The sequence below is a fragment of the Saccopteryx bilineata genome, chromosome 5 (genome assembly GCF_036850765.1).
Source record: "Saccopteryx bilineata isolate mSacBil1 chromosome 5, mSacBil1_pri_phased_curated, whole genome shotgun sequence".
NCBI classification, from domain to species: domain Eukaryota; kingdom Metazoa; phylum Chordata; class Mammalia; order Chiroptera; family Emballonuridae; genus Saccopteryx; species Saccopteryx bilineata.
The window spans coordinates 40,324,463-40,350,849 of record NC_089494.1 but is presented as its reverse complement, the minus strand read 5'-3'; the positions used below and the strand labels follow the sequence as shown (position 1 = coordinate 40,350,849).

Here is a 26,387-nt window from a genome sequence, read left to right as displayed (position 1 = left end):
CCTATTCAATACACCTCTTACATCTAACAAAATAGATCTTTAAAATATACTTTAATTTATTCTAAGTGATCTTGAGACAAGTAAAAGTAATTCTGTGTTTTATGATGTTTAAAACCTTTTGTTTTCAGCTCCTTGTAAGAGCAGGGCTTGCTTTTCTTCTTCAAGGTCCGGCCGTTCTCGTGCCACCACAATTCCCAAAAGCTGGTCCTGCATTCCTTCCGAAGTTATCATGAAGTTTAATAATGTTACCTGTAAATGAAAAATACATCCATCTGAATCACTGCTTCCATTGAGAAAGCCTCTGCTTATATGCTTCAAGTTCTGACCTTCAAACAGACTCTATTTACTATAATAGTAAGAAAACTCACAGCTTGATTGTTGTATTAAAAGCACACTCAAATTTCTTATAGTCATAAATGTTAATACTTTAAAGGGGTTTTTCCCCCTTTTTGGTGATTAATTTATTTTTATTTCAAAGTTGTCCAATTTCTAACAACTTGTTAACCCCCAAATCAATTAGAACCAGGTTACAAGCTATTTGTCATATTGGCTGGACTAGCTGATTTATATTTTAAGGATCCTAGAGGTGTGTAAAACTCAAGAAAATCGTACACAGTGAGATAAAGGGGAAACATCACTGTCATTACTTATCTTGAGTCAATTATATATATTTACACTTCAATCATATTACAATAAGGAATTTACAATATGATAACCAGGCACTGCTGTGAACTAAGAAATGGACACCTCACCGATGCCCATCGAGATGCAGTCCACTAACAGCGGCTTCAAACCTAATGGCCCTTACAAGCAGACCTCTCTGTGGCCGACATCTTAAAATTCCCCCTTCCCTGATTCCTTCCCATAAGTGGGAAGGTAATCATCCTTGGGTCTCTCTCTTTAAAAAACAAACAACAAACAAATCAACCATTCATTTAATCCCACAATCCCTTCCAGCTATGGAAAGATCTCTCCGTGTCTTCAAAACTATACTTATTGAGTATGCTATTTCCACATGCACCTGTCTCCACCTCATCTCATTCTTCTGCCCTCTGCAGTCTTCTCTCATCCCTGCCTCCCTCTAGACACTCATCAATACACACAGCAATAAACTAGAAAAACTTTCTGGCTCTGATCACCAAGAAGCCCGTAAGCCAATAAACATTTAGTTGAATTTGGCTTAATTTGAACACGAGCTCTACCCAGCACCAAACAGCAGTTTTGCTGCCGGCCAGCCCTCACGGCTGGGGCCGCCCCTCCCTGGCATGTCCTTGCACTTGAGCGACACCGAGCACTGTGGACTCTCACACACACAAGCTGTGGAGTGTCTGCATGTGCTTCAGCTCTGGGAGACCTCGTGCTGCCCAACCTTTCCTAGTAAGAGAATATTTCTTCTGCAGAAACAGAGTAATTTTGTTTCTATAAGAAAATTTCCTACCTGTGCTCAGGAATTGTAAACCAGCTTCCTACAGTATCCCTAAGAGGGGACTCCCTCCTCCACCCAAGCCTGACACCTTCTGCCAGGTGGTATCCCCTGCATTATTAGTCTTCTCAACTTTCCCCCCTCACTTGCCTCATGACGTCCCTTGGATGCCACTAAGTATGGAGATTACTTGGGCATAATCATAAATTTAAATGGGATAATAAGCAATTCTTGAAATTGAGCAATTTAAAAAACTCATTAAATATTGTTATTCTCTGCTGCTTTGGCATTCATTCATGAAAAAATTATAACAAGCTTTCGAGAGAGCTTTCCTGTTGGCATGAGAAACCAAGTATTCAGGTTACATTTGCTTTAATCACCAAACCATAGTCACGATGTTTAGTGACATGCGTGTTTTACAACTTTTACCTCATTGCATCCAGATACAAGGAGGTATTCATTCATATTGCATTAATATTGCATTTTTAGAGATTGAGATTTTGCATATCTAGCTGTTTGCTCGCAAATAAACATTTAAAACCATACAAATATGCCTTCACAACATTGTTTTAATTTAGATTTGAAAGGATTATAGTAGTATTATATCATCCCTTGGGTACTTTTGAAAGCAAAAGGTACATAAAAGATCCTAAAACTATATAGGATCAAGAGGAAGTATTTTAATTTGTAAATGAAAGCCAATAACTGCTTTACTATGTTTTTTAATCCCTGCTTAATCAATTCCAGCAATTAAAAATAATAAAGCAATCAGATACTATAACGATCTTAAGAATTTCAATAGTGAATCAAAGAGCAGTTTCCTCCCCAGAGAAGTTGATTAATGAACTACAAGTTGTTTATGTTGTGATATCTTCATCGATTTTACTGAAAAGTAAAAAAGGCTTTCCCTGTTATTTATCTTTAAAAATTTTTTGTACTCCAACTTTGAGATCTTACCATTTTCTTTTATGCTTCACTCTTTCTTACTTATAATGCTAATAGTTAATACTTAGATAATATGTGCTGGGCCTTATTCTGAGCATTTTACATAGACTACTTTATTTAGTTTTCACATCGCTCTATGAGATAGACATTTATTATTCCCACTTCCTAGACAAGGGAACCGATGCACAGAGAAGTTCAATACGTGGCCAAAGTCACATCACTGGCAAGTGGCAGAGCTGGCGTTTGAACCAAGACAGTCTGGCTCCAGAAACATTGCTGTTAACTGCTACTAGGGACTGCTTCTCCTGATAGGTAAAGCAATAACACATAAGTTTTCAGGCGTTTAGATAACACATTTACTTTAATTAGTTAAAAACAGTGGCCAAGGATTTTCATATTTTAACATTGTTTTTAATGCTAAGTTTAAGGCTCACCTCTCCCTTCCCCCAGTCCTCCTGGCTTCCCTGAATGTCTGGTATAATGTGTATCCCAAACTCGGAGCTTCTCTATGTCTTTTTAGTCATAAATACGGTCACTTTATGTACACGTTGTTTACAATGTAAACCTCCTGAAAGCAAGGACTATGTCTATTCATCTTAGAGGGAATGAATTATGTCATCATAGGGCTTCCTCTGCCTTTGCAAAGAGATGTCTATAGGAATTCAAATATTTCCAAGAAAGAACAGCTTTTGAACTCCCTGGATAAATCTTGTCTCTATATGTAACATTCAAAATCTGAATCAATATCTCTTAATGTCCTCTCCTGCCAGTTTCTGTAAATGAAAGCTATCCCTCTCACACGCCTTCTCTCCCCCCTCATTTGTTCATTCTGCAAATATTTACCAAGTGCCAACCAGGACTAAGAATTAGGAATAAAAAATGGAATAGCCTCCAGGAGTTCAGGTGCAGATCAATGTCTCGAGTCATTTTAATCATTTACTAAAATGTTTAACTTTTCTCTTGAAGCAACTTTTAGTATTTTTAAAGAACCAGTGATTAAAAAAAAACAGCAACATCCAGTTCTTTTAGGTAATTGCATAAAATCAGATAGTGGCAACCTTAGTCTGAGAAAGAAGAATGATAAAGTTCTGTTCCTGAATTTCAATTCCAAAGATTATCATATTATCATTTATTACAAAGAAAGAATGTGTATATGTGTCACCTGCTTTTCACAATGAAAATCTGAGAATGACATCAATTGTAGAAATTAGATTCCCATGGCCTTTTCTCACTGCACACTGAAGGCTCTTTTATTACTACATGTACATACAAAAGTGACATTTGGAAATTATAGCAATTTCAGTAAATGCCAAATAAGGACAAAATTCATTCTTCTTAGAAGACCTGTTCCTATGGCTCAGGAGGAAAATAAAGTCATGAATTGTAAACATTTGATAAAGAAACACTCATTTTAGATACTGGCCTTAACTGAAGTCTCAGGAAGATAATGAGGATTTCTTAGCTTGGTAGTGATATAGAAGCGGAAGTCTGGCGCATACTCAATGGTAGAGTCCCCCAGTCGGATACATGTGCTCCCACCCTGCTTAAAGGTCTGTTTTAGTAGAAGTGGTTCCAGGATGGGATCTAGTTCTTCTCCAACATTTTCTAGCAACACTGCAATAAAATCAGAAGACAATGCCATGTTATCTTATATGCTAACTTTCAACCTGCAAGCCTCCAAATCTTTCAGCTTTCCAGATTGCTGCTGTTCCTAATTACCTATACTTTTATCATACTATATAGAGATAGAAAAATGACACAAAATTGTTTATATAATTATTTGTTGAATGAGTTATACTTCTCTTTTCAATGTTTTTATTCATCCTTTTTATACACTGTTGATACTAAACAATACATCTCATTTTGCATCTTAATTATTTTGTTTGACATTATAGCCTAAATATTTCCCCATGTTATTAAAAACTAATAAACATACTTTTTCTTATAAATAAATTTTTATTTTAATGGGGTGACATCAATAAATCAGGGTACATATATTCAAAGAAAACATTTCCAGGTTATCTTGTCATTTAGTTCTGTTGCATACCCATCAACCAAAGAGAGATCGTCCTCCGTCACCTAAACATACTTTTTAAAAAGACTTTATTTATTCATTTTAGAGAGAGGAGAGAGATAAAGAGAAAGAAAGTGGGAGGCAGATCAATTCTTAGTTGCTTCTTGTATGTGACTTGACCAGGCAAGCCCAATGTTTCGAACCGGCAACCTCAGCATTCCAGGTCGATGCTTTACCCACTGCGCCACCACAGGTCAGGCACTAATAAACATACTTTTAATTACTGCATAATAGTCTATAATATTAATATTCTCTCATTTTTAAACCAATGCACTTTTATTAGTTATTTGAATTATTTCCTGTTCCCAATAGTAAAAAGCACTGTATAAAGAAATTTGCATTTCAGAATGTTTTCTTATGATAGCATATTAGAAGGGGACTCCTTAATGTAAGATCAGTGACATTGTTAAAGTTCTCAACACTTTTGCCAAATTGAAGTCCTTCATTTAGTGTTTGTGAAGCTGCTCTTGTAACCAAACTTGGATCATGGTGTTTTGTGGGAGTCCCTAAAGGGAATGGATGTGCACTCTTGACAGGACAGAAGTAGCTCAGGGTTTTGGGATGACAAACATTTGAATCATTATTGCAGTGAAAGTTTAGACACTTTCTGCTTTTTCCCCAGGTGAGTCCTGGCTGAATGAAGTTCAAAAACTGTCCTCTTGTCAATTTCCTTTACAGTTAAGGTCTTACTTAACCAAAGCAGGGATGCCAGATGATTTTTATACTAATTTTCATTTTCTGCCTAAAAATAAAATAAGTTTAATCATTTTTCATGGTTAAAATATGAGTGCATCATAATGTATTAAATATGTTAGTCTATTATTTAGATGGCTTCTATTTTTCTATTATTAATAATGCTTAAGCGGCCTTTTTTTTTTTTTTTTTTTTTTTACTGGGACAGAGAGAGAGTCAGAGAGAGGGATAGATAGATAGGGACAGACAGACAGGAACAGAGAGAGATGAGAAGCATCAATCATAAGTTTTTCATTGCAACACCCTAGTTGTTCATTGATTGCTTCCTCATATGTGCCTTGGCCGTGGGCCTTCAGCAGACCGAGTAACCCCTTGCTCAAGCCAGTAACCTTGGGCTCAAGCTGGTGAGCTTTTTGCTCAAGCCAGATGAGCCCACGCTTAAGCTGGAGACCTTGGGGTCTCGAACCTAGGTCCTTCCACATCCCAGTCTGACGCTCTATCCACTGCACCACTGCCTGGTCAAGCGTGAACATCTTTTTGAATAAACCCTTGTGTTCATTTCTGATTACTTAATCATGGTGGAGTGTAGAAGTGCTATTAATAGTCAACAGTTATGACCACATTAAGGCTGTTCTTATTGCCAAATTACTTTCCTACATGGCTGTAGAGATTTCAGAATTACAATGAGCACTCATCTTTTTTGTTTGTTTTTAAACCTGTTTTCATACACCACAGTACTTAGATTAGACATCATACTGTCACTGTATTTTCTTATTAACCTCACAACTTGAAAAAACATTGACTAATACTACCTAAGTTTTATAAATGAAAAAAACAGACATAGGCAAGTAGAAATAAATTTTTCAGATAAATCACTTAATAACTGACAAAGCAGGAATTTCAACTAGGAAGTCTGGTTACTTACACAGCTTTCTTAAACACTGTGATAATGTCAGTGTTAAATACAATATCCATGAGTTTTATAATTTGATAGGTAAAAATATTGTCAGAATTTGTATTTTGGGCTTGATGTTTTAGGTGCTCTTTGACTAATTACATTTTCTTTCTTCTGGATGATATATGCTAATATATTTGCCCATTTTCCTATTATAGGGTATATTATTTACAATTAAGTTCAGCTGCAAGTGATAAAAACTTGCAAATAATAGTGACATGAATAAGAAGGAATTTACAGCTCATGTAAAGGGAAGCCTGAGACAGTCAGTCCAGGACTGAAACAAACATGCATCTAAACTGCCAGAGACCCACGTTCCGGCCATCTTGCTCTTTCTCTGTCTTGGCATAGGGCTTTGATCTATTCGGCCAAAATGGCCTTTCAAACACATCCTCATTCCAGCCATCAGAAAGAAAGAAAAAACAGAAAGGGAAGAAACATGTTTTAAGTATATTTCCTGGAAATCACAAATGGCATTTCCACTAACATCTCGATGGCCAGACCAAGTTACATGACCATAATGACCAAAACAGAAGTTAGTAAATTTATTTCTTGCAATATTATAACATTTAAGTTTTGCTTAATTGTCTCAACATTTAACATTAATATTTGCATAAAATCTAATAAAATATTTTTCACTAAAAATAATATTATATTATACAATATCATATCCTACTTCCCTTAAATCAGGGGTCCCCAAACTTTTTACACAGGGGGCCAGTTCACTGTCCCTCAGACCGTTGGAGGGCCGCCACATACAGTGCTCTTCTCACTGAGCACCAGTGAAAGGTGCCCCTTCCGGAAGTGCGGCAGGGGCCGGATAAATGGCCTCAGGGGGCCACATGCGGCCCGCGGGCCGTAGTTTGGGGACGCCTGCCTTAAATTATTCTCAGTTTGAAATGAAATTTAGAGTGTCTATATTAATATGTATTTTAAAGCTTAAGTATACATTATAAAAGTTAAATATTACAGACTTGGCTTTTTCTCAAAAGTGAAATTTTATTTCTTCACTAGTAGAATCAAAGAGATAAGCCTGTTAAAAAGACTTCTATAGCATCCTGATTTCAAAGAAATGTGTTCTCAGCATTGAATATTTACTATAAGTCTCACTAGATAAACAAAAGTATTCTAAACTTAAAAAACAGAAAAAAAGAGCAAAAATCCATATGTACATGAGTTACCCAGAAGATTATCCTTAATTTAACTATTTTATTTTGATTCTATAATAATTTTGGACTCTTTTAACTATTAATTAAATCAAAATATATATCATGTTAAAATATCTTGCAAATTTATGAGACTGGCTCTTTTTAGTATTTCTGTCATCAAAGTTAACAATATGCTGATTTATATAGAAGCCTCCTTCCTCATTCCCAATTTCCAGTCCATCACAGTATTTGCAAAGCTGTAGGAAATCAAGATTAGCAATCCAAACACATGGCTGCTACTATCTTTGAGTAAGGCAGATTATCTCACTAAAAACAGTTATCACCTGACCAGGTGGTGGTACAGTGGATAGAGCGTCGGACTGGGATGAGGAGGACCCAGGTTCGAGATCCCGAGGTCACCAGCTTGAATCAGGGCTCATCTGGTTTGAGCAAAGCTCACCAGCTTGGACCCAAGGTCGCTGGCTCGAGCAAGGGGTTACTCGGTCTGCTGAAGGCCCACAGTCAAGGCACACATGAGAAAGAAATCAATGAACAACTAAGGTATTGCAACAAAAAACTGATGATTGATGCCTCTCATCTCTCTCCGTTCCTGTCTGTCTGTCCCTATCTATCCCTCTCTCTGACTGTCTCTGTAAAAAAAACCAAAAAAAAAAAAAACCCAAAAAAACCCGGTTAACCTTAGCAACAGAAATATAAAGAGAACCAAGTATTTTTTCACATTTTTTGCACTTAAGACATTACCTAATATTATTTTTTATTATGAATTATCTATATTATCCTATGTGAGACTTCAAATTAATAGAAAAACAAATCTGCATAGGATGCTCAACTATGGAACATATTGTATTCAAGGTAGATTCTACAATTACCAAGTACCTGATAAATTCTCTCAGAGAGCTTGGAGGTGACAAACAGTCTGTACATAATAATAAGGCCAAAGCAGAAATCTATAAAAGTTTTAGTATTGGCACTTCATTGGAGAGATCAAGAGAGATGCCACAAAAAAGAGGTACTTGAGCTGTATATTAAAGGATGAAATTTGAAAGCCTTCACTAAAAGGATATAAGAGCACAGAAGAAAGCTGAGAGATGAGAAACAGCACCACGTTAGCTGCCTGTTCTCAAATATCCTGAACTGTCTGTCACCTTCTAAGCCTCATCTCACGAGCAGTCTGCTCCCTTTTAAAACCAATAAACTGCAAGAAAGCAGAGATCAAGTCTGTCTTGTTGATGTTGTGTATTCAGCGGCACTGGTAATTGCAAAATAAATATACTGCTCACAAAAATTAGGGGGTACTTTATCGCTTCATATTCATTTTGAAATATCCCCTAATTTTTGTGAGCAGTGTATACTGCAGGTGAATGAATGAAGAAACAAGTGGGAAACTGAAAGAAACATGAACCCGTCAGTGACTCTGCATCCCTGATATGTTATATGCCAGGGGGACAAAGTGCTAGGAGATCCATAAGGTAAGGAAGGCTCAGACCTGACAGCTTTTGCTCTTAATAAAATTTTTCTTCATAGAGTGAATAGAAAGCCATTAAAAGATCCACATAAGTTAATTTCTTTAAAAAATTTTTTAAACTTTCTTATTTTATTTGTTCAATTTTATTGAAGTATGAAAAAATTGATTTATCAGCAACACATATTTATATGATTAATTTGCTGTGCATACCTTATTCACGGGTGTAGCTAATACAGATGTGCCTTTATTTTCCAGAACCTTGGCTTTCAAACTTTTTTTAAGCAGCAGGATACTTTTTATCAGAGGATCTTATTTTAAAACTCAATATAAACAAATATACTGCACACAAGAATTAGGGGATATTTTATCGTTTCATATTTATTTTGAAATACCCCCTAATTTTTGTGAGCAGTGTAAAAGGGAGCCCTGTTCTGGTTAAGCCGAAGCAGGTGTGTGATGAGGTGAAAGAAAACATCTGCCTTCTGGCCCAGGCTGCCTGCAAGCGATGACAGCTCAGAGCCACTGCCCTCAAACAGGCCAACACCTAAAAACTTCTTAAATGAAAGAATCTTCAACTGCTCATATTTTAAAACTGTAACAGTAATTGATTCTTTTACTTCAAGGCTAAATATAAAATGTTTTAAAATCTGACATCTGTTTCTCTTTCTTCTCTTTCTTTTATTTTATTTTTAATTATTATTAAGTAAGAGGTGGGGAGGCAGAGACAGACTGTGCCCTGACTCGATCCAACTGGCAAGCCCCCTATCAGATGATGCTCTGCCATCTGGGACACTGCTCTGTTGCTCGGCAACTGAACTATTTTAGCACCTGAGGCAGAGGCCATGGAGCCATCCTCAGCACCTGGGGACAACTTTGCACGAACCATTCAAGCCATGGCTGCAGGAAGGGAAGAAAGAGAGAGAGATAGGGGGAGAGGGGAGGGGATGGGTGGAGAAACAGATGGTTGCTTCTTCTGTGTGCCCTGACTGGGAATTGAACCCAGGACTTCAGGGTTGAGTTTATCAGACACTGCTGTAAGCACTCAGAGTACAGTAACTCCTTTCTTCCCCACACTATATGGTCAAAGTACAGATGGGCAAACTGATCTCAGGAAAGTCACTGACGCAAGGACTGAGTAACAGGGACAACTACTCTACTGCCAGAGCCAATGCACCTATCCAAAACAGCACAGTAGTTCTAATAAATGTTAGTAATGTGCATCTACTTTAAATTTTTATTACAGTTAGCTACAGATATTATCTCATTCTGTCTATTTAAAAAAGCACGATGTTTAACAGTAGAGATCATATTCTTTTTGTGACTCCTATGTCACTATACTACACTCTAAAAACACCAGTTGGATAAATGAAATTTTGTGTGTGTATGTAGGACACAGATTTTGTTGGTAGATTTAGATATTTTCATCTCATGCTTACCCTAACAGAACTTAAAACTGTAGTTAATATTTTAAAAATCAACTAATTATTCATGTTGAAAATTAAATGCTTGTTAGGCCACCTGATAAATTTATCATAATTCTTCTATATAATACTAGCTCTAATAATACCTGAGATTTGCTAAACTTGTCCTGAGGCTAAATATGTTGTATTTTCATAATGTTTCCATTTATTTGGTCAAATTTGATAGGTAACATGAATGTAAGATGTGACTAATAACCTCAATTAATACCAATCATAAATATTTTGTTTTTTTGGTTTTGATAAATGTGACATGTGCATAAAGCTTTATTGCAAAATCTTTGCCATGTTTCTAATCTCTCCATTGGTGATGGCAAATCATAGCCTTGTAAAATGACTTACTTCACCGTCACTTTTGTAAGATATGTCAAGAGAAGAATAAATAGATAATTGGACTAGTGTCGTGTTAAAATACTTTTGGCATACCAAGTGGCCCTTTTAATTATACAAGTGGAGTAATAATAAGAAATAAGAATGGCAAAGAACAGACAAAAATGAAGACAGCTCAATTAAAGGATGCATCGCAAATGAATCTAGAGACAAAGAAAATGTCCTACCTATAATCTCTAATATTCTCACTTGATTAATTATTAATAAATTATAAAAGACATGAACAATGTCATTATTTAAGATGAGTCCGACACAAATGTTTCTTTAAAAAGGAAACAACCTACATTATTTTGGGTTAAGTGGACCCTCTCCAGGTGTTTGTAAACCGTATGCTTGTTAACCAACTACCTACCGGGAGTACCAAACTGGATACAATTTTCCAGAGTCCTGACATAGTCAGGATCATTTAATTTAATTATATGAAGACTATTAGCTTTTTCCATGTTCTTGATCCACTTGTTAGCCTGACCTTGAGGGTCTATCATCAGAGGCCACCTTCTCGCATTCCTGAAAGAGAGAAGAAGGGTGATGCTGGTCAAGCTATGACTTGCTCTGTGATGTTTAATCATGCACACATCACTTATGCTTTATAGTCATGTTTTACTTTTTAATTTTTTATGAGAGACTACATTCTTGAAGCAGAGACATTTAAATAGAGCAGGCTGCTAGAATGGCAACTATAAAAGCCATCTGGCAAACTTAACAAGCATTTTTTTACTTCTTTTGGAAAATGTCAGTTTTCTAAATGTTAAATTACATTTTGAAAAAATTTGCTGTTTTTGCTAATTAAGTCACAATGACAACCATTAACAGTAATGTTACTCAGCAAACTTGAGTTCTTAACTTGGCTCTGCCATTAATTACTCACGTGACCTCAGGCAAATCACTTCACCCCTGAGCTCTTCTCTGCTATCATTTGTACAACAGAGAAAGATAAAGAACTGGGACATCATATTTCTCTCTGAACTCTGGACCATTAAAGATATAATGGTCTAAAAATGGTAAAAAAAAAAAAAAAAAAAAGCACAATTTTATATTATCTCAACTTCATAATAGCCATGGACCCTTAAGTGTAACACAGTCATTGACTCAGTATTTATATATTAATGTCACATATGTAGTTTATTACATATTTGCTTAGTGATTTTGAGATTTTTATGGACAGAAATAGAGGGGTAGGTAAAAGAAGGTTTTCAGTTGTTTGTATGGAAAATGATATGCAGATTATAATTATTACAATAGTTTTATTAACTCAAAAGAATGTCACAATAGCACAGTAAACCTACTATTGCCTGCTCCTGTCTATTCTCTGAGAGTCAGTTTTTGTACTATGTGAGAGCTCAGACTTCTTGCTTTCTTCTCACTCACATCCTCCCTTTTATGATAAGAACAAGACCAGTGAACCATGAAACACCCAGTTTATTTTCCAGGGCATAGTGGGGTCACAATGGTTTCACCAGTACTTGTCCTCACCATATAGTACTAACCAAACAGCCTCTGCCTTGTCTAAAATGTAATCGGCATTAAGATTACTGTTCCTTTTCTTTCTCTTAAATGTTTCAGTAAACACAAGCCATAACAGTGGCCATGTCCCTAAGGAAAGTCTTCAAAAGTGAACACAGAAACTTTACACACAACCTCGGAAGAACCAGAGGAGATAAGGAAAAAAGATTGGGGCAAAAAAAACCAAAAGTGGGGATAGAGCAAGATAACATATTCAACTCAATTTCATTATAACAGGAATTTAGAATTTCATCGGATAACTGTCCCTCCAAAATGGAGGTAATCATATTTTTTAGCATATAAGTTTCATCTTGATATGAAACATGTTGCTGATACGATAAGAAGACAGTCCTGCCCTTTAGTATCAGCATATATAATGTATTATCCACATTGTGCTGCCATAACAAAGTGCCACAGTCGGTCTTAAACAATATGATTATTTCTCACAGTACCAGAGGCTGGAAGTCCAAGATCAAGGTGCTGGTGTGTCTGGTTACTCCAGAGCCCTCTCTCTTCGGATTGCAGATGACACAGCCCTCTGTGCATGCATCCCTGGTGTCTCCTCCCCTTCTTATAAAAACACCAGTCTTACCGGATTAGGGCCCCACCCTTACGAGCTCATTTAACCTAATTACCTCCTTAAAGGCCCTACTTCCAAATATAATCACATTGGGGGTTAGAGCTTCAATATATGAATTGTTTTCTCAGTGGAGGGGCACAGAATACCAAGGATGAAAAACACTATTCATTATATATAGAAAGACATGAGACCAAGAGAGTAGTTTCATATCTTAGATATAATTAATAAAGGAAAATCTTATCCATAAGAAATTAAAGGGGAAAAGGAAATTAGAAAGGAATAAAACTTATAAATATGTAAAAATTTCATTGTCACATTTTAGAAATATTTTTGTTTGAAGGATTTGTGTGTTAGAATGCATTTACGCTTCCCTAAAGAAATTGAATGACTCACTCTTCTTTCTGTATCTTCTAATTTTTTAGCCACAATACCCACGTTCTTGTTATTTTTTTTTTTTCCAAAATGCACTTCCTCCCCATCCTTTCATGTTTAACTCCTACTCATGTTTCAAGGTCAGTTAAAATGTGTGCAGTCCACAAAGCCCATCTTGATCTCTTTTTTCTCTAAATTTCAGCAATTCACCCATATTACATTTACAGTGCTTTTATATAATGGCAATATTCTACCATGGTAATTCTATAATATCTTAACTGCATCACTCCACTAAATTGTATATTCCTAGATCAAATAAAAGTTGAATATGATAATTTAGTGAAATGGAAATAGCAAAAAACATCTGACAAACACCAAACATGCCAACTCATTCTAAAAATGGACATTTTCTAAGAGAATACTGGTCCACAGAAAAATATCTCAGAGGCAGAGGAAAGGACTTCTGGAGCTGACAAAGCTGGGCTAAGCTTATTGTAACCTATCTTTCCCACTAATTAATTCCGGGTAAAATACAAAAAGCAACTACTTGCAGATTCTAAAACATATATAATAACAAGTGAATGGGAAGAAAATTAAAACCTGAGGAACAGCCAATAAGGAGATGGTGAATTTCTTGTGTAATTTTTTCTTCTATTTTCTGGCTTTGACCTGAAAACAGACCCAGTAGGGGACTGTGCAGTAGGCACAGGTAGCAAAAGTCTCACTAGAGGACTGGAAGAAAACCATGTGCGAGCCAGACAGTACGGGGGCAAATCGTGCTTTATGTTTTCTCTCTTTGTTCTCTTCTGTACCTGCCCCCGTGTCAACCCCAGCCACAGCAGCAGCAGCAGTGATGGAGCAGTCACCTGAGACACTGAGGAAAACCCCGCTCTCTGGATAGCAGAACTGGGCAAAGGAGCCTCTGTTGTGCATGGAGTACAACCGTGTCTTAGTCTGCTCAGGTTGCTATAACAAATGATCACAGACTGGGTGGCTTAAATAACTAACACTTAATTTTCACAGTTCTGGAGACTGGTTTGAAGATGGCCATTCTTTGTATCTTCACATAGTGAAGGGTAGAGAGCAATGGTCTCTTCTTATAAGGGCACTAATCCCATTCAGGAGGACTCCACCCTCATGACCTAATTAACTATGAAGGGCCTACCTTCAAACCCCATCACATTCGGGATTTAAGCATCAACATATGAATTTGGAGGGAAAATATTTAGTCCAAAGTGAGGAGAATATCAGTATTTTTCTCTTTCCTCTTTGCCACTTGGCCCTAAATATGCACATGGGATAGTGTAACATTGTGGAAAGTTAAACTCTGAGAGAACATCATCATTTTGGTTAGAATAATATGGGGAAAAAGGTCCCTGAGATATGGAAAGTGTGGACGAAGTTGTGGAAGGGATAGCCCTGAAGAAAGGACTCCCTAATTCTGTGACCGAACAGATACAAGTGCTGAGCTTTTTACTTAGCAGTGCATATATGGAACATATCCAAAGAAGCATATCAAAGGTCAAACTAAGATGTAAATCAATTGCTTTTCTAATACTAGCAATGAACAACTGAACACAATTTTTAAAAGTACCATTTACAACTATACACCCCCCCCAAAAAAAAGTAGTGGATACAGATCTAACAAAATATTGACTTAAAATTTATATTGAGAGGTAAAAACAATTTTGAAAAAAACAAAAAAACAAAGTTGGAAAACATATCATCTGATTTCAAGACAATATAAACTGACATTAGTTAAGGCAATATGGTATTTTCAAGACAGAAAATTTTTTCAATGGGATAGACAATTCAGAAATGGATACACAATATTGATTTTCAAGAAAGATACAAGCCAACAAATAGAAAAAAAATTCTAACAAATTCTGCTGGAACAATGAAATGTACACATTTTTTCTCTCATTCTCTCTCTCTCTCTCTCTCTCTCTCTTTCGTGTGTACACACACATACACACACACACACATCTTTACATACAGAAAGATACTTTTCCATGCCTGATTAACAACTATATCAAACTTATTTTCTGCAAATGACATCCGCAACATAACATCTTTTTGATTCAAAAGCAGGACAATGTTGTGACTTCAGTTTACAATATTAGCTTTTAAAAATTAGGGCTTCCATAAAATAATATATCAGATAAATAAATTTCAAAGGAGATATTCTACAGGGTAGGTTGAAAAGAATGTGCCGGCTTCTAAAATATAACAATAATTATTGTGAAGAGCTATATGCAACACATTTTGGGTTAAATAGCTTCACTATATGGATAAATATTATTCCTAAATTTGAAATGAACAAGCACTTTATGTATTGTCTACTTCATCTCCACTATTATTTTGCATCATATTTTGACAAGACAACGTTTTTATCCACACTATCTTTGCTCTTCCTTCATCCAAAACATTCTTGAGTCCAGAGATGCTTTAAAACCAGTAGTTCCCAGATGGACACTGAATTTTTATAGCACTCAGCACTTCAGGTGTTGATACTGTTTGTTCTTTTGCTGTTGCCTTGAGAGGATTGTTATTTGGTGCTCTTTGGGTTTTTGAAAAATACAGACTTCTAACAGTGATAATAATGTTCACAATGGTCTGCATAGAAGAATTTGAATATATAACAGTGGTGCAAGAATTCCAAAGATGGCAGCAATAGAAACAACCCAAATGCTCACTGATAGACTAGTAGATAATAAAGCTGTGGTATATATCTATATATACATCAGAATATTACTTGGCTCTAAAAAGAATGAAATCTTACTATTTGTGATGGCATGGATGGATCTAGAGGCTATTATGCTCAGTGAAATAGAAGTCAGTCAGAGAAAGACAACTACAATATGATTTCACTATATGTGAAATCTAAATAACAAAATTAATGAACAAACAAAATTGAAACAGATTCATAGACACAGAGAGAACTGGTGATTACCAGAGGGGAGAGGGTGTTGGGGCTAGGTGAAAGAGGTGAAGGGACTAAGAAGCACAAACTGGTGACTACGAAAGGTCATGGGAAGATAAGTGAAGCACAGGAAATATAGTCAATAATACTGTATAAACCATGTATGGCGCTAGGTAGGTACTGGAAGTATTGAGATTAATACTATGTCAAGTATATGACTGTCTAATGACTTAGCTGTACAGCAAATCCAAGACTTAATTTTTTTAAAAACCCTCTATGCGATACTATTACACATCAGATTAACAATAATTTAAGTCTGACTGTAACATGTATGCATGCAAGTAGAATAATGGGAACTTGTGCATGGTTGGTGAGTAGACATTGACATAATCATTTTGGAAAATAAAGTATATCTTGGCAAATAAAAAAAACAATGGTGCATTTCAAAGAGTTTTGCTATTTTAGAACACACATAACAATAAATAAAACCGTAAAAGGAATGGTATTATCCTCAGTTATTACTGCTGCTGAAATAAACCTAATTTATCTGACTCCCACAGAAGTAAAAAAGACACTTTTAAAGAGCAGAGTTATATTAGATATAGGTCTGATCTACTTAACAAGTTGTTAAGCAATTCTCATACTTTCCCCTGAAATGTTCAGATACAATCCAATTCCATTTAATGTTATCACTAGCCCTTGAAATTCTAATTAGGCAAGGACTTTCAGGTATCAATAGTTCCAAAAGTTACTTATATTCTAACTTATCCAAATTTTATAGGCTTTTTTCAGTTTCCTTAAATAATCAGCCCCTCACTCAGCTAAAACAGTATGTAAAAAGTGCTTATCACAAAATTAGATTCTTAGTAAGTGCTCAATATTAGGTATTACCATTATCAAACAAGTATCTCTAGGTAATGGAAGAATGTGCTATGCAGTTAAATAGGATACTTATCTGATACTTAATAATCACTTTAAAAATAACCACCTTAGGCCCTGGCCAGTTGGCTCAGTGGTAGAGCATCAAACCAGCATATAGAAGTCCTGAGTTTGATTCCTGGTCAGGGCACACAGAAGAAGCAACCATCTGCTTCTACTACCCTCCTTGTCTGCTCCGTACTCTCTCTTCCTCTCCCGTAGTCATGGCTCAATTGATTTGAGTGCATTGGCCCTGGGTACTGAGGATGGCTCCATGAAGCCTCTGCCTCAGGTACTAAAAATAGCTCAGTTACAAGCATCAGCCCCAGATGGGGATTGCTGGGTGGATCTTGGTCAGGGCACATGTCGGAGTCTGTCTCACTATCTCCCCTCTTCTCACTTAAAAATAAAATAAAATAACCACCTTAAGTCTATTTACTGAAACCACTCCTTATAAGATTACCAAAACTGACAAATAGATCAAGAATAAAAAAAATGTTTCTTAGTGAAATAGCTACCATACCTTTTTGCTAATATTTCAACATTTTTACTAACAAATGGCCAAAATCTAGGGGTTATGGCTCATTAACTCCATTTTATACCTCTATCTCTTTGAGATGTGAGTCTGTTGTCTTGAAAAATAATCAACGAAAGGTTTGGAATCTTAAAAGCAGAAATATTCAACAGTTTTGTCATTATTTGAATATGAATGGACTCAAAAGAAAAGATATATATATTTGTTAGAAAATAAGAAGTAATTTAGTTTCCGATGGATATAATGCTTATAGATGTTCTGCTCGATGGAACAGAGTTATATTAATTGCAAAACAATAAAGACATAACTGCTACTATGTGGGACATGACCAACTATATTCACATGAGTTTGAAAAAAGCAAAATATTTTTTCTTAGTGAAAAACAATAGCAACAACAACAAAACAGCAAACATCTGACTATTCTTTAGGTTGACGTGAATTGGTCTGCTGGGGCAAAACTAGGAAGTCAAATATGGACTTCTAAATTCTCAGAAACCTCCCATATAGCAGTCTAATGTGTAGTCTCACATCAAATATTAACACAAATGCCTGTATGTCACCTATTTGTTAAGTAATTAAAAAACAAACTAGCAGCCATTCAATACTTGTTAAAAGGCACTTAAAAACCTGTTTTAGCAGCAAACTAGTGCACATATTGATTGTCTAGATTCCATAATTTCTCTTTTGGATTTAGATTATCAGAGCAGAGTATAGTACTTAATTTAAGCCCCCAAAGAAAAGCTTGGTAATCTCTTCTCCAAATCAACAAAATAATTAAATTTTAGTTCTTGAAAAAGTTTATCTAAGTACAATTTATTTGGTTAAAAAATGAGAACTATGTAACACAGCTTTTCTTTTTTAGCCTTAGTTACCAGAAAGCTTTAAACATAATATTTCAGGGTCCAACTATAAGGATTAGTTTGTCTCAAATGCCTAGGTGGTCTCATCAGATATTATCTTGTTTTATATTATTTTCAAATTGCACATACCTCAAATCCCTGTAGAACATTCCGTAAATAAATGTTAAAGAAATCCATAAGCCAAGATCATTTGTTGAGCAGTAAAGAAATATATTCACCAGAGTTTTAATTTGTAGAGTAATATTTATACATACTACATACAAAAAAATTTAAGAATGACTAGTCTTCACACATAGTAGTTAATTCTATTTATAAAATTCACATGCCTCAACTATTTTAACTTTAAGTACTATTAGCTGTTATTTTTTCAATAGTAAACTAACACCTAATCAAAAGAGTCATGTAACACAGAACTGAACATTTCCTACTGATGGTTTATCTGCATTGTTTCTAACATATAAAATCCCCAAGAAGGCTGGCCTAGTGAAAAGTGAATGGTAATGTGAACTTGGAAATGACACAATTGATAATCGTCCTCACATTGGGGCAAGCTGAAGGCCTTAGCTTCCAGGAGGTAAGAGCTGGGATAAAGATGAGGCTGGATGAGCCTCCAGTATTCTCCCAACCCAGTCTCCATAAGATTTATCTACTAACAAGGAGATTCTAGGAATAGCAGCCATTGTCATAAAAGCTCCAATCAGACCATGACCCGGAAGTGTATCCATACCATTTAAGATAGTCCCACACCCAGTAGGGACTAATACAGAATTTGGAACACCCAAAATCCTCAGCTCCAACAACATGCTCCTGAACCTTTCATCAACCTGCGATAACAAGTCCTTGGGAATAAAAATTCTGGAAATTATTTACTTATGGTAGGGTTTTGCTCTATTTGCTACAGACTGATTTATAATTAAGCAAGTAATATGGGTTCTTTGGTTTGCTTACCATGGTCTCTAATACTTAACTACTCTAATATTAATAGCAGAAGGAAGAGATTATTCATATTTAGTTTAGCTAATTAAGTAAAAAAAAATTTCAATACTATCGAATTTTATTAGTTGTAATTGTTAAAAAGCTGCACAGGTAAATAAATATACTAATTAAGAGGGATCATTTGTGAGAAAAATATTTTTCTTACATTATGATGATTCCATTATCAATGGAAAATGAGTCAGAAGGTAACCCAGCAATATTCCAGGCTCGAATTGTCACTGCTTCTCCCAAGATAGCCATAAGGGAATAATCATCAGAGCAGGGGATACCTCTTCCTTTGCACAAATTTGTCCACTCCTTGATTTGGTACTTTAAGGCAAACAGAAAGATTAAAAAAAAAAGTTAGAGGTTACTAAATGAATACTTTGTTGACTGAGTGAGTCAACAAACCATTGTTGAAATTCTACCTTAAAAATGATTTGTGTCTATCATATTTTTCCCAAATAAAATTATAACTTGGAAGGTCCACTATGTATTAAATGAAAATTAATTATATCCAATGTTGAGATCAAGTTTGGATGATCAGTTAATAGAGAAGCCAGAATTTTGTATCTGGAAAAAATAATTGCCAATGATTATTCTAAAGCTTCATCTGACAGAGTAATTGGAGACCACCTTGTTTTTCTACATATTTTCTTTAAATTACAAATAATAAACATAATACAGTATTATCGTATAACAGTAAATCCAATTTGAACTGGTAGGGGACATAGAAACACTTATTTCTGGCTCTCACATGCCCTGGCGGAGGAACCACGGCAGGGCTATTAGACACCAGCAAGGATCAGAACATATACTGGGGTCTGTGATACCCTACTCGGGATGCTCTGGAACTAGAGGGGTACTTCAATCCAAGGTTCATACTCAAAAAGTCAGAAGTCAAAAACCAATTTGAGGTTACAGATCAAAGAATTCAGAAATAGTAAAAGATATGACCAGAAAGAAAATAGGTTGGGAAGAGACAGAGAGAAGCTGGATATAGGTGTTGATACCAGCCCGGAGGTAGATGAGCATGCTGGGCGTGTGATGCGGCGCTAGCTGAGAGGGCATGGTGGGCACTACCGCCCCCTTCAGGTTCCTGCTGGGGAGGTGCAACCAACATTCCCTTAGGTTTGCACAGGAAAAGCCATGACAGTTTGGATGGAGTTGATGACTTTAATGACCTTGATAAGCCAGGGTTTGTTTGTTTTTTGCAGAATGCCTCTTAATTGGGTCGGTGTGATGAATCTCTCATGACACCTTTGGCAAGAATATTACAGAAATGATGTGTTCTTTGATTGCTTTCCATCAATGGTACATGATTTCAAATTGTTCACGTATTGATGATGTTGATTTTTATCACTTGATTAAGGTGTCTGCCAGGTTTCTGTTTCATAATTATATGATCTTAAGTATGATTATAGCTTCTCTGGATGGTGGAACAAAACCCAAAGATATCTTTGGGTTTTAGCTGAAAGAATGTTTTGTTAAAGCTCCAAATGAGAGAAGGTTGCCACACAGGGGGTTGCACCTGGATACAGGGTAACAACACAGCGGAACTGTATGTAGGAGGATAGTTTACGTATGACAAGCTAGGTTTCCTGGGTTTCCTGGAGATTGAGTACTTAGAAAAATCCCACAAACACAGCCAGAAGAGTCATCCTGGGTGGCAGGTGCCTGGGGGCCTCTGGAAGTTAGGGCCGTGCCTAGTGTGACCTTGGAGCTTTACAGCCCGATGAAGGAAATGGCTGTGGGGACAGCTTAGCAAACTGCCCGCAATAGGGAATGCAGAGCTTTTAATCAGGATTCAAAGCTGAGTCAAGACAGTGCTTATGAAATATTGTAGTATAGCTTCTCCACTAAGTTGCTCTTTCCCTTTTTAATTAATAAACATTTTATGGGAAGATATTTTGTAGCTAAGTAAATATTCTGAGTTTTGTCAGGCACTCATTTTTAAAATTTATTGAAGTACTACGGGCCCAGTTATCATTGGAGAACTGAAGTCTTCTTTCTTTTTTTTTTTTAATGAAAGGTACCAACTCGACAAAGAGGCTGAGGAATAACTGACAACTACCCAATTCAAGATTGCAGGGAAGAGAATCCTGCTGTTTACTGAGGGTTCTTAGCATTCTGAGAATTTGATGTTCAAAAGGAACCAAGATTATTATAAGGTCTTTTAAAAATATATTTTTTATGTATTGATGAGAGAGAGAGAGAGAGAGAAGAAGGGACAAGAAGCTTCAACTCATAGCGGTTGATTGTTATATGTGCCTTGACCAGGCAAGCCGGGGGTTTTGAACCAGCAATCTCTGCATTCCAGGTGGATGCTTTACCCACTGCACCACCACAGGTCAGGCTATTAGGTCATTTTTCTTAGTTGGGTTTTTCAGAAGCAGACTTTGAGATGAAGACTTATGTGAAATGATTTATTAAGGAAGGGAGCCTAGGAGAAGCAGGACAGGACTGGAAGCAGCCAGTTAAAGGTGAAGGGCCAGCCAGTTCTGCAGCAGGTGGCTTCATCTTGATCCCACAGAAAGTAGAAGTTATTCTTCAGAGTTGTCCCAGTGAGAGGGAAGGGAGACAGACTCCCACATCTGTTAATCATTCATTCAGGCCTGAGCCAAAGGGAAGATAATTCCCAGGCGACTCTACCTCTCCAAATGCTGGGCAAGTGGATTCCAAGAATCTTTGGGAAGTGTACCAAAAAAGAGACACACGTGACAGCACAGGAAGCCAGGAGGATCTCAGCAGAGCAGTGAAGCTGCCACTATAACTGTTACATTACAATTTATAGTGTGCTCAGTAGCACATAAATTAAAGTTAGAATTGAATAGGAAACTCTTGATGGGGTGTAAACTGCCAGCTACTATGACTTAAAGAAATAAAAGAGAAGATCATGGAGTAGGACTCAAAGAATGAATTCACCAGAAGAAACAGTGAAGTCAGAGACTCATAAAGGAAAGTAAAAGCCTGGGTTTCTACCGTGAAGCCAGGAAGGGATAAAACTGCTTGTCAGCTTTCATGCTGATGAGATGAGATGGGGTGACATGGATTCTTGAGTCCGTCGTGGGGACAGTGGATAGAAGTTCATAGAAGGAGCTATGAGCTTTGGTTGTATCTTGACTGTTGCTTTGCTTCTGTCAGTAAATTCCACCTCAGTGCTCTCTTGAAGCATTTGTGTGGTGGTCTGACTGGCAACCCCGTTCTGGTAGAAGCGGGTGACTGTGATGTCAGCAGGATGCATGCGTTGGAACAAGTCTGTGGGAGGAGGTGGAATGGGAGGAATGGTTCTTGCTGGTTCTTGCTGGTATACTGTCAGCATGGCCCTGGACCACTAAGCAAGTGCCAGTGCAGACACCCAGAGCCATGCTGGGAACCAACAAAGAGGGTAAGGGTGACTGCAGTTAATCCTCCTTTCATGGTTCCAATCTGATGTGGAAGAGGAGAGAGTGCTCAATTAAGAAGTTAGGGGGCTTTAAGTCTCATTCACACTCTTGTCATTAACCCCTGTGTGGCTCTGAGCAATTTTCTTATTCTTTATAAGCCTCAGCCTATGAAACTGTTGAGCAAACATATCTATTACTAAGTAAAGAGTGTTATATTTGAACCATTTGAACTACAACATATTAATGCCATAACCGTAGACAGTCACTCAAAGATACAAATGAACAAAGCTAAGAACAATAGAGAAGTTGTACACCAAGACAAGGGCCCCCCAAACCCAGAAGACTCAAGTCAGAAGCACCATCTGTGTGATGATTTTAAACCATTTTGATTAAAAACATACAGCAAATAAACAAACTAAAACAGTGCCCACCAAGAATCCTGCTTAAGAGAAAGTCCTGAAATTAAGTGAGGTTCAGCTGAGACCACATATAAGCAAATACTTATAAGATGATAAAGGTGTTATCGTTTACTCTTTCTTTCCTTGCTTGACAACAGAAACTATTGCCAAATGTTCTAAATTTCCTTCTCTTTACTCTCATCAACCTCCTTTCCTTTTTCTTTTAATTCTTTTAATCTTTCTAAATCTCTCCTCTTGCTTTAAAAGGGACATGTTCTGAGCTGAGTTCCAGTTCAATTTTCCTACATCGAGCTGAAGAATATGCTGAGTTTTATTTATAAAGGGACTGAAAGTGGAAGGAAAAGGCAGGGAGGAGAAACAGAGTTAGGAGTTGAGTCAAGAAGACAGAGGTAGAATCCGGCAAAGGGGTAGCAATTCAAAGCAGGGAACTCTGTCTGTGTTTCCTGAGATAAAAAGTCCCTTATCAATTGGGTTTCAGGCAAGCTCACGGCTTCTTCCCCTGAAGTTTCAGTCTCTGAAGTGATTTGGAATCGTTTATTAATGAAACTCATAGGCAATTTAGTTGATAAAACATACACACAATAATGATACCTTTATACTTATTTAGAAACTAAAATTTTATCATTAGGGTCTACTATTTCACACCACATTTTAAAGTCAATCTTTTTGTTTCTAAAACAATAAGATTTTGGAAAAGTATTTATAGAGCATCTTTTGGTTAATACAGAGAATAACTTTAATTAGAAATCACTTAAACACATTTTGCTTCTCCACCAAAACAAACAAACAAACATCCCTAAGATTACTGTCGGCTGTCATGGGAGAGTCAGGAAGAGACCTTAGAAATCGGCTTGTATCACTCACCTGCCGATAGTTAGATGTAAAGGCTCCCAGGTAAGCCACAACTCCTGAGGAAATGAGGATGTCACCCGTCAGGTTGATATACAACAGCCCAAGCTCCAGAGATGTTTGACTCCACCGTGTTTTCTCGCCCCCAAGGCCTCCAATCAACTGCTCAGCTCGTTCTAGCTTTTTGCTGCACAAGTCAACCTCAAAAATGAATGGAAATTTTTGTCAATATCCACAAGTAGAATGAGTTTTAAAGTTCTGCGAGATTTTATCTTCAGAGATAAGTGATTTTTTAATTACAAATTTCTGATTGGAATTTTTTTTAAGTCTCTAAAAGAAAAATGTGAGACAGTTTATTATGAACACTGTGAGGTTCATGATGTTTTAGAATTTTCTTCATAATGAAGTATGTATTTTAATACAATTTTGAAATTCATAATAGTATTTCTCATATAATGCAAAGATAGCTCTATTCAAGGAAACAGCCTACAATATAGACACTAAAAGTTAATGATGTAATGAACAACATTCTCTTGCAAATATATATGGTCTTCCTCCATTTTAATAATCTAAATGAACCTGACCAAGTGTTGGTGCAGAGGATAGAGCATCGAACTAGGACACAGAAGACCTAGGTTTGAAACCCCAAGGTTGCCAGCTTGAGCACAGGATCATGGACATGACCCCATGGTTGCTGGCTTGAGCCCAAGGTTGCTGCCTTGAGCAAGGGGTCACTTGGTCTGCTGTAGCCCCTCCCCCCATCAAGGCACATATTAGAAAGCAGTCAATGAACAACTAAGGTGCAGCAACAAAAAAATGATGCTTCTAATCTCTCCCTCTTCCTATCTGTCTGTCCTTATCTATCCCTCTCTCTCTGTCTCTGTCACACACACACACACACACACACAAAATAATAATCTAAATGCATTTTATTTTAAATATTTTGTGTTTTTCACTCATTTAACTATAGTTGATTTGATCATTTTAAAGGTTAAAATGTTTAAAAGTTTTAATAATTTATGTTTACTCACAAAGCACAATTTGCAAGTTGTTAAATTGTGTCAACCTACTCAGACATTTGCACTTACTTAAATTAGGGCATCAATCAATACTTGAGAGACAATTTTGTGCAAAAGACTGTTCACCAAATTTGATTACATGTAATTAAGCAAAGTAATTTTAAAAATAAAAAAAGTAATTATGAAAGTAGCAAACTTGGGGAAAAACCATTACAATCCATTCAAAAGCAATATCTAGTAGAATACCTGAATTATTTTGATGTAATTTTAAGTGATTTAACATCATTATTTGGGGAAGAGGACAAGATTAAAATTTATCTTGAAATTCAAAATTAAATAATTCACATGAAAAGAGGAACTAAATAATTGATAAAAAATAGACATTTACATTGTTTTATAATAAGAATTTGGCTTATACTTTTTTCTAGTGTAATTATATTTACATTAAATAATTGTTTTTAGATTAAAACATAAAATCCTGAGTCAGTTTATCTAAAGATAAGTTTTAAAAATACAAGGTATCTAAATAGTAATATTCTTGACACTTCTTAAATTTAAACTTTTTCTTTTTGAATTTTCCCTTTTTTAACAGTTTCTTACTTCCTAGTTTTGTTCTTCATCCATTATTCTTCCAATGATGTTGAAATATGTTAAATCAGGTCTTAGACTATAATAAAATTGTCATCAGAAATTAGTAAGTAAAACTATTTTAGTTAAAATTTCTTTGCCAAAAGCAGATTTTTAGTATACATATATGCATATATTCATTTTATGTTACCCTAATTTTTAACATTTTATTTTGAAAAATAAATAAAAATTTCAAACATATACAGCAGAGTTGAAATGTGTTTAGTTGAAATATGAGTGACAATATACTGTCAGTTATATTATTTAAGGCAAAACTGATCACTTAGAAATTATGCCTAATAATAAGTCACATTTCTAAATATTAGCACCAGGTCACATATTTGCACAAATATAGATAGAATATGTGCACATATCCTACAGAAGGAAGCAGTCTGATGCTGTGGGAAAGAGCATAGCTATTAGAGTCAGATCGATTGCCGGGGTTCAGATCTTAGCCTTATTGCTTAGACGCTAGGTTGACCATGGACAAGTTATTCAACTTTTGGGTGCTTTAGTTTCTACAAAAAGATACAAAAAGACTACCTCTCCCTCTGAAGGCTGTTGTGAGAAAATGAGATAATGCATACTGCTTTCAGAACAATAGTGTCTTCCATATAACAAGCACCCAACACATTTTGACTATTACAAAGTATTTTGACTTTTTCTCTGAAATATAATCAGACTTTACAGTTAATTTTTACAAAGAACATAACTTTTTAAGTTAGAGAAATGTTTTTAAAGACATTTTCAGTGGACAGGATATGGTTCTGGGTATTGAGTTCTAATCTGAGCTTTACTGTTTTGGTTCTCCATTTCCTTACTTATAACA

General features: G+C 36.1%; 1 protein-coding gene across 1 annotated transcript in view; it reads right to left on the bottom strand.

The window, feature by feature from the left end:
- Nucleotides 1-26,387, bottom strand: part of LOC136338635 (dynein axonemal heavy chain 7) — a 290,684-nt gene that overhangs the window by 68,507 nt on the left and 195,790 nt on the right. Inside the window, exons 46-50 of the mRNA XM_066281198.1 lie at nt 23,928-24,113; nt 19,425-19,588; nt 10,945-11,099; nt 3,792-3,982; nt 116-249 (exon numbers count right to left, since the gene is read on the bottom strand). Coding sequence (XP_066137295.1) covers nt 116-249; nt 3,792-3,982; nt 10,945-11,099; nt 19,425-19,588; nt 23,928-24,113 — 830 coding nt within the window. The remainder of the gene's footprint in view (nt 1-115; nt 250-3,791; nt 3,983-10,944; nt 11,100-19,424; nt 19,589-23,927; nt 24,114-26,387) is intronic.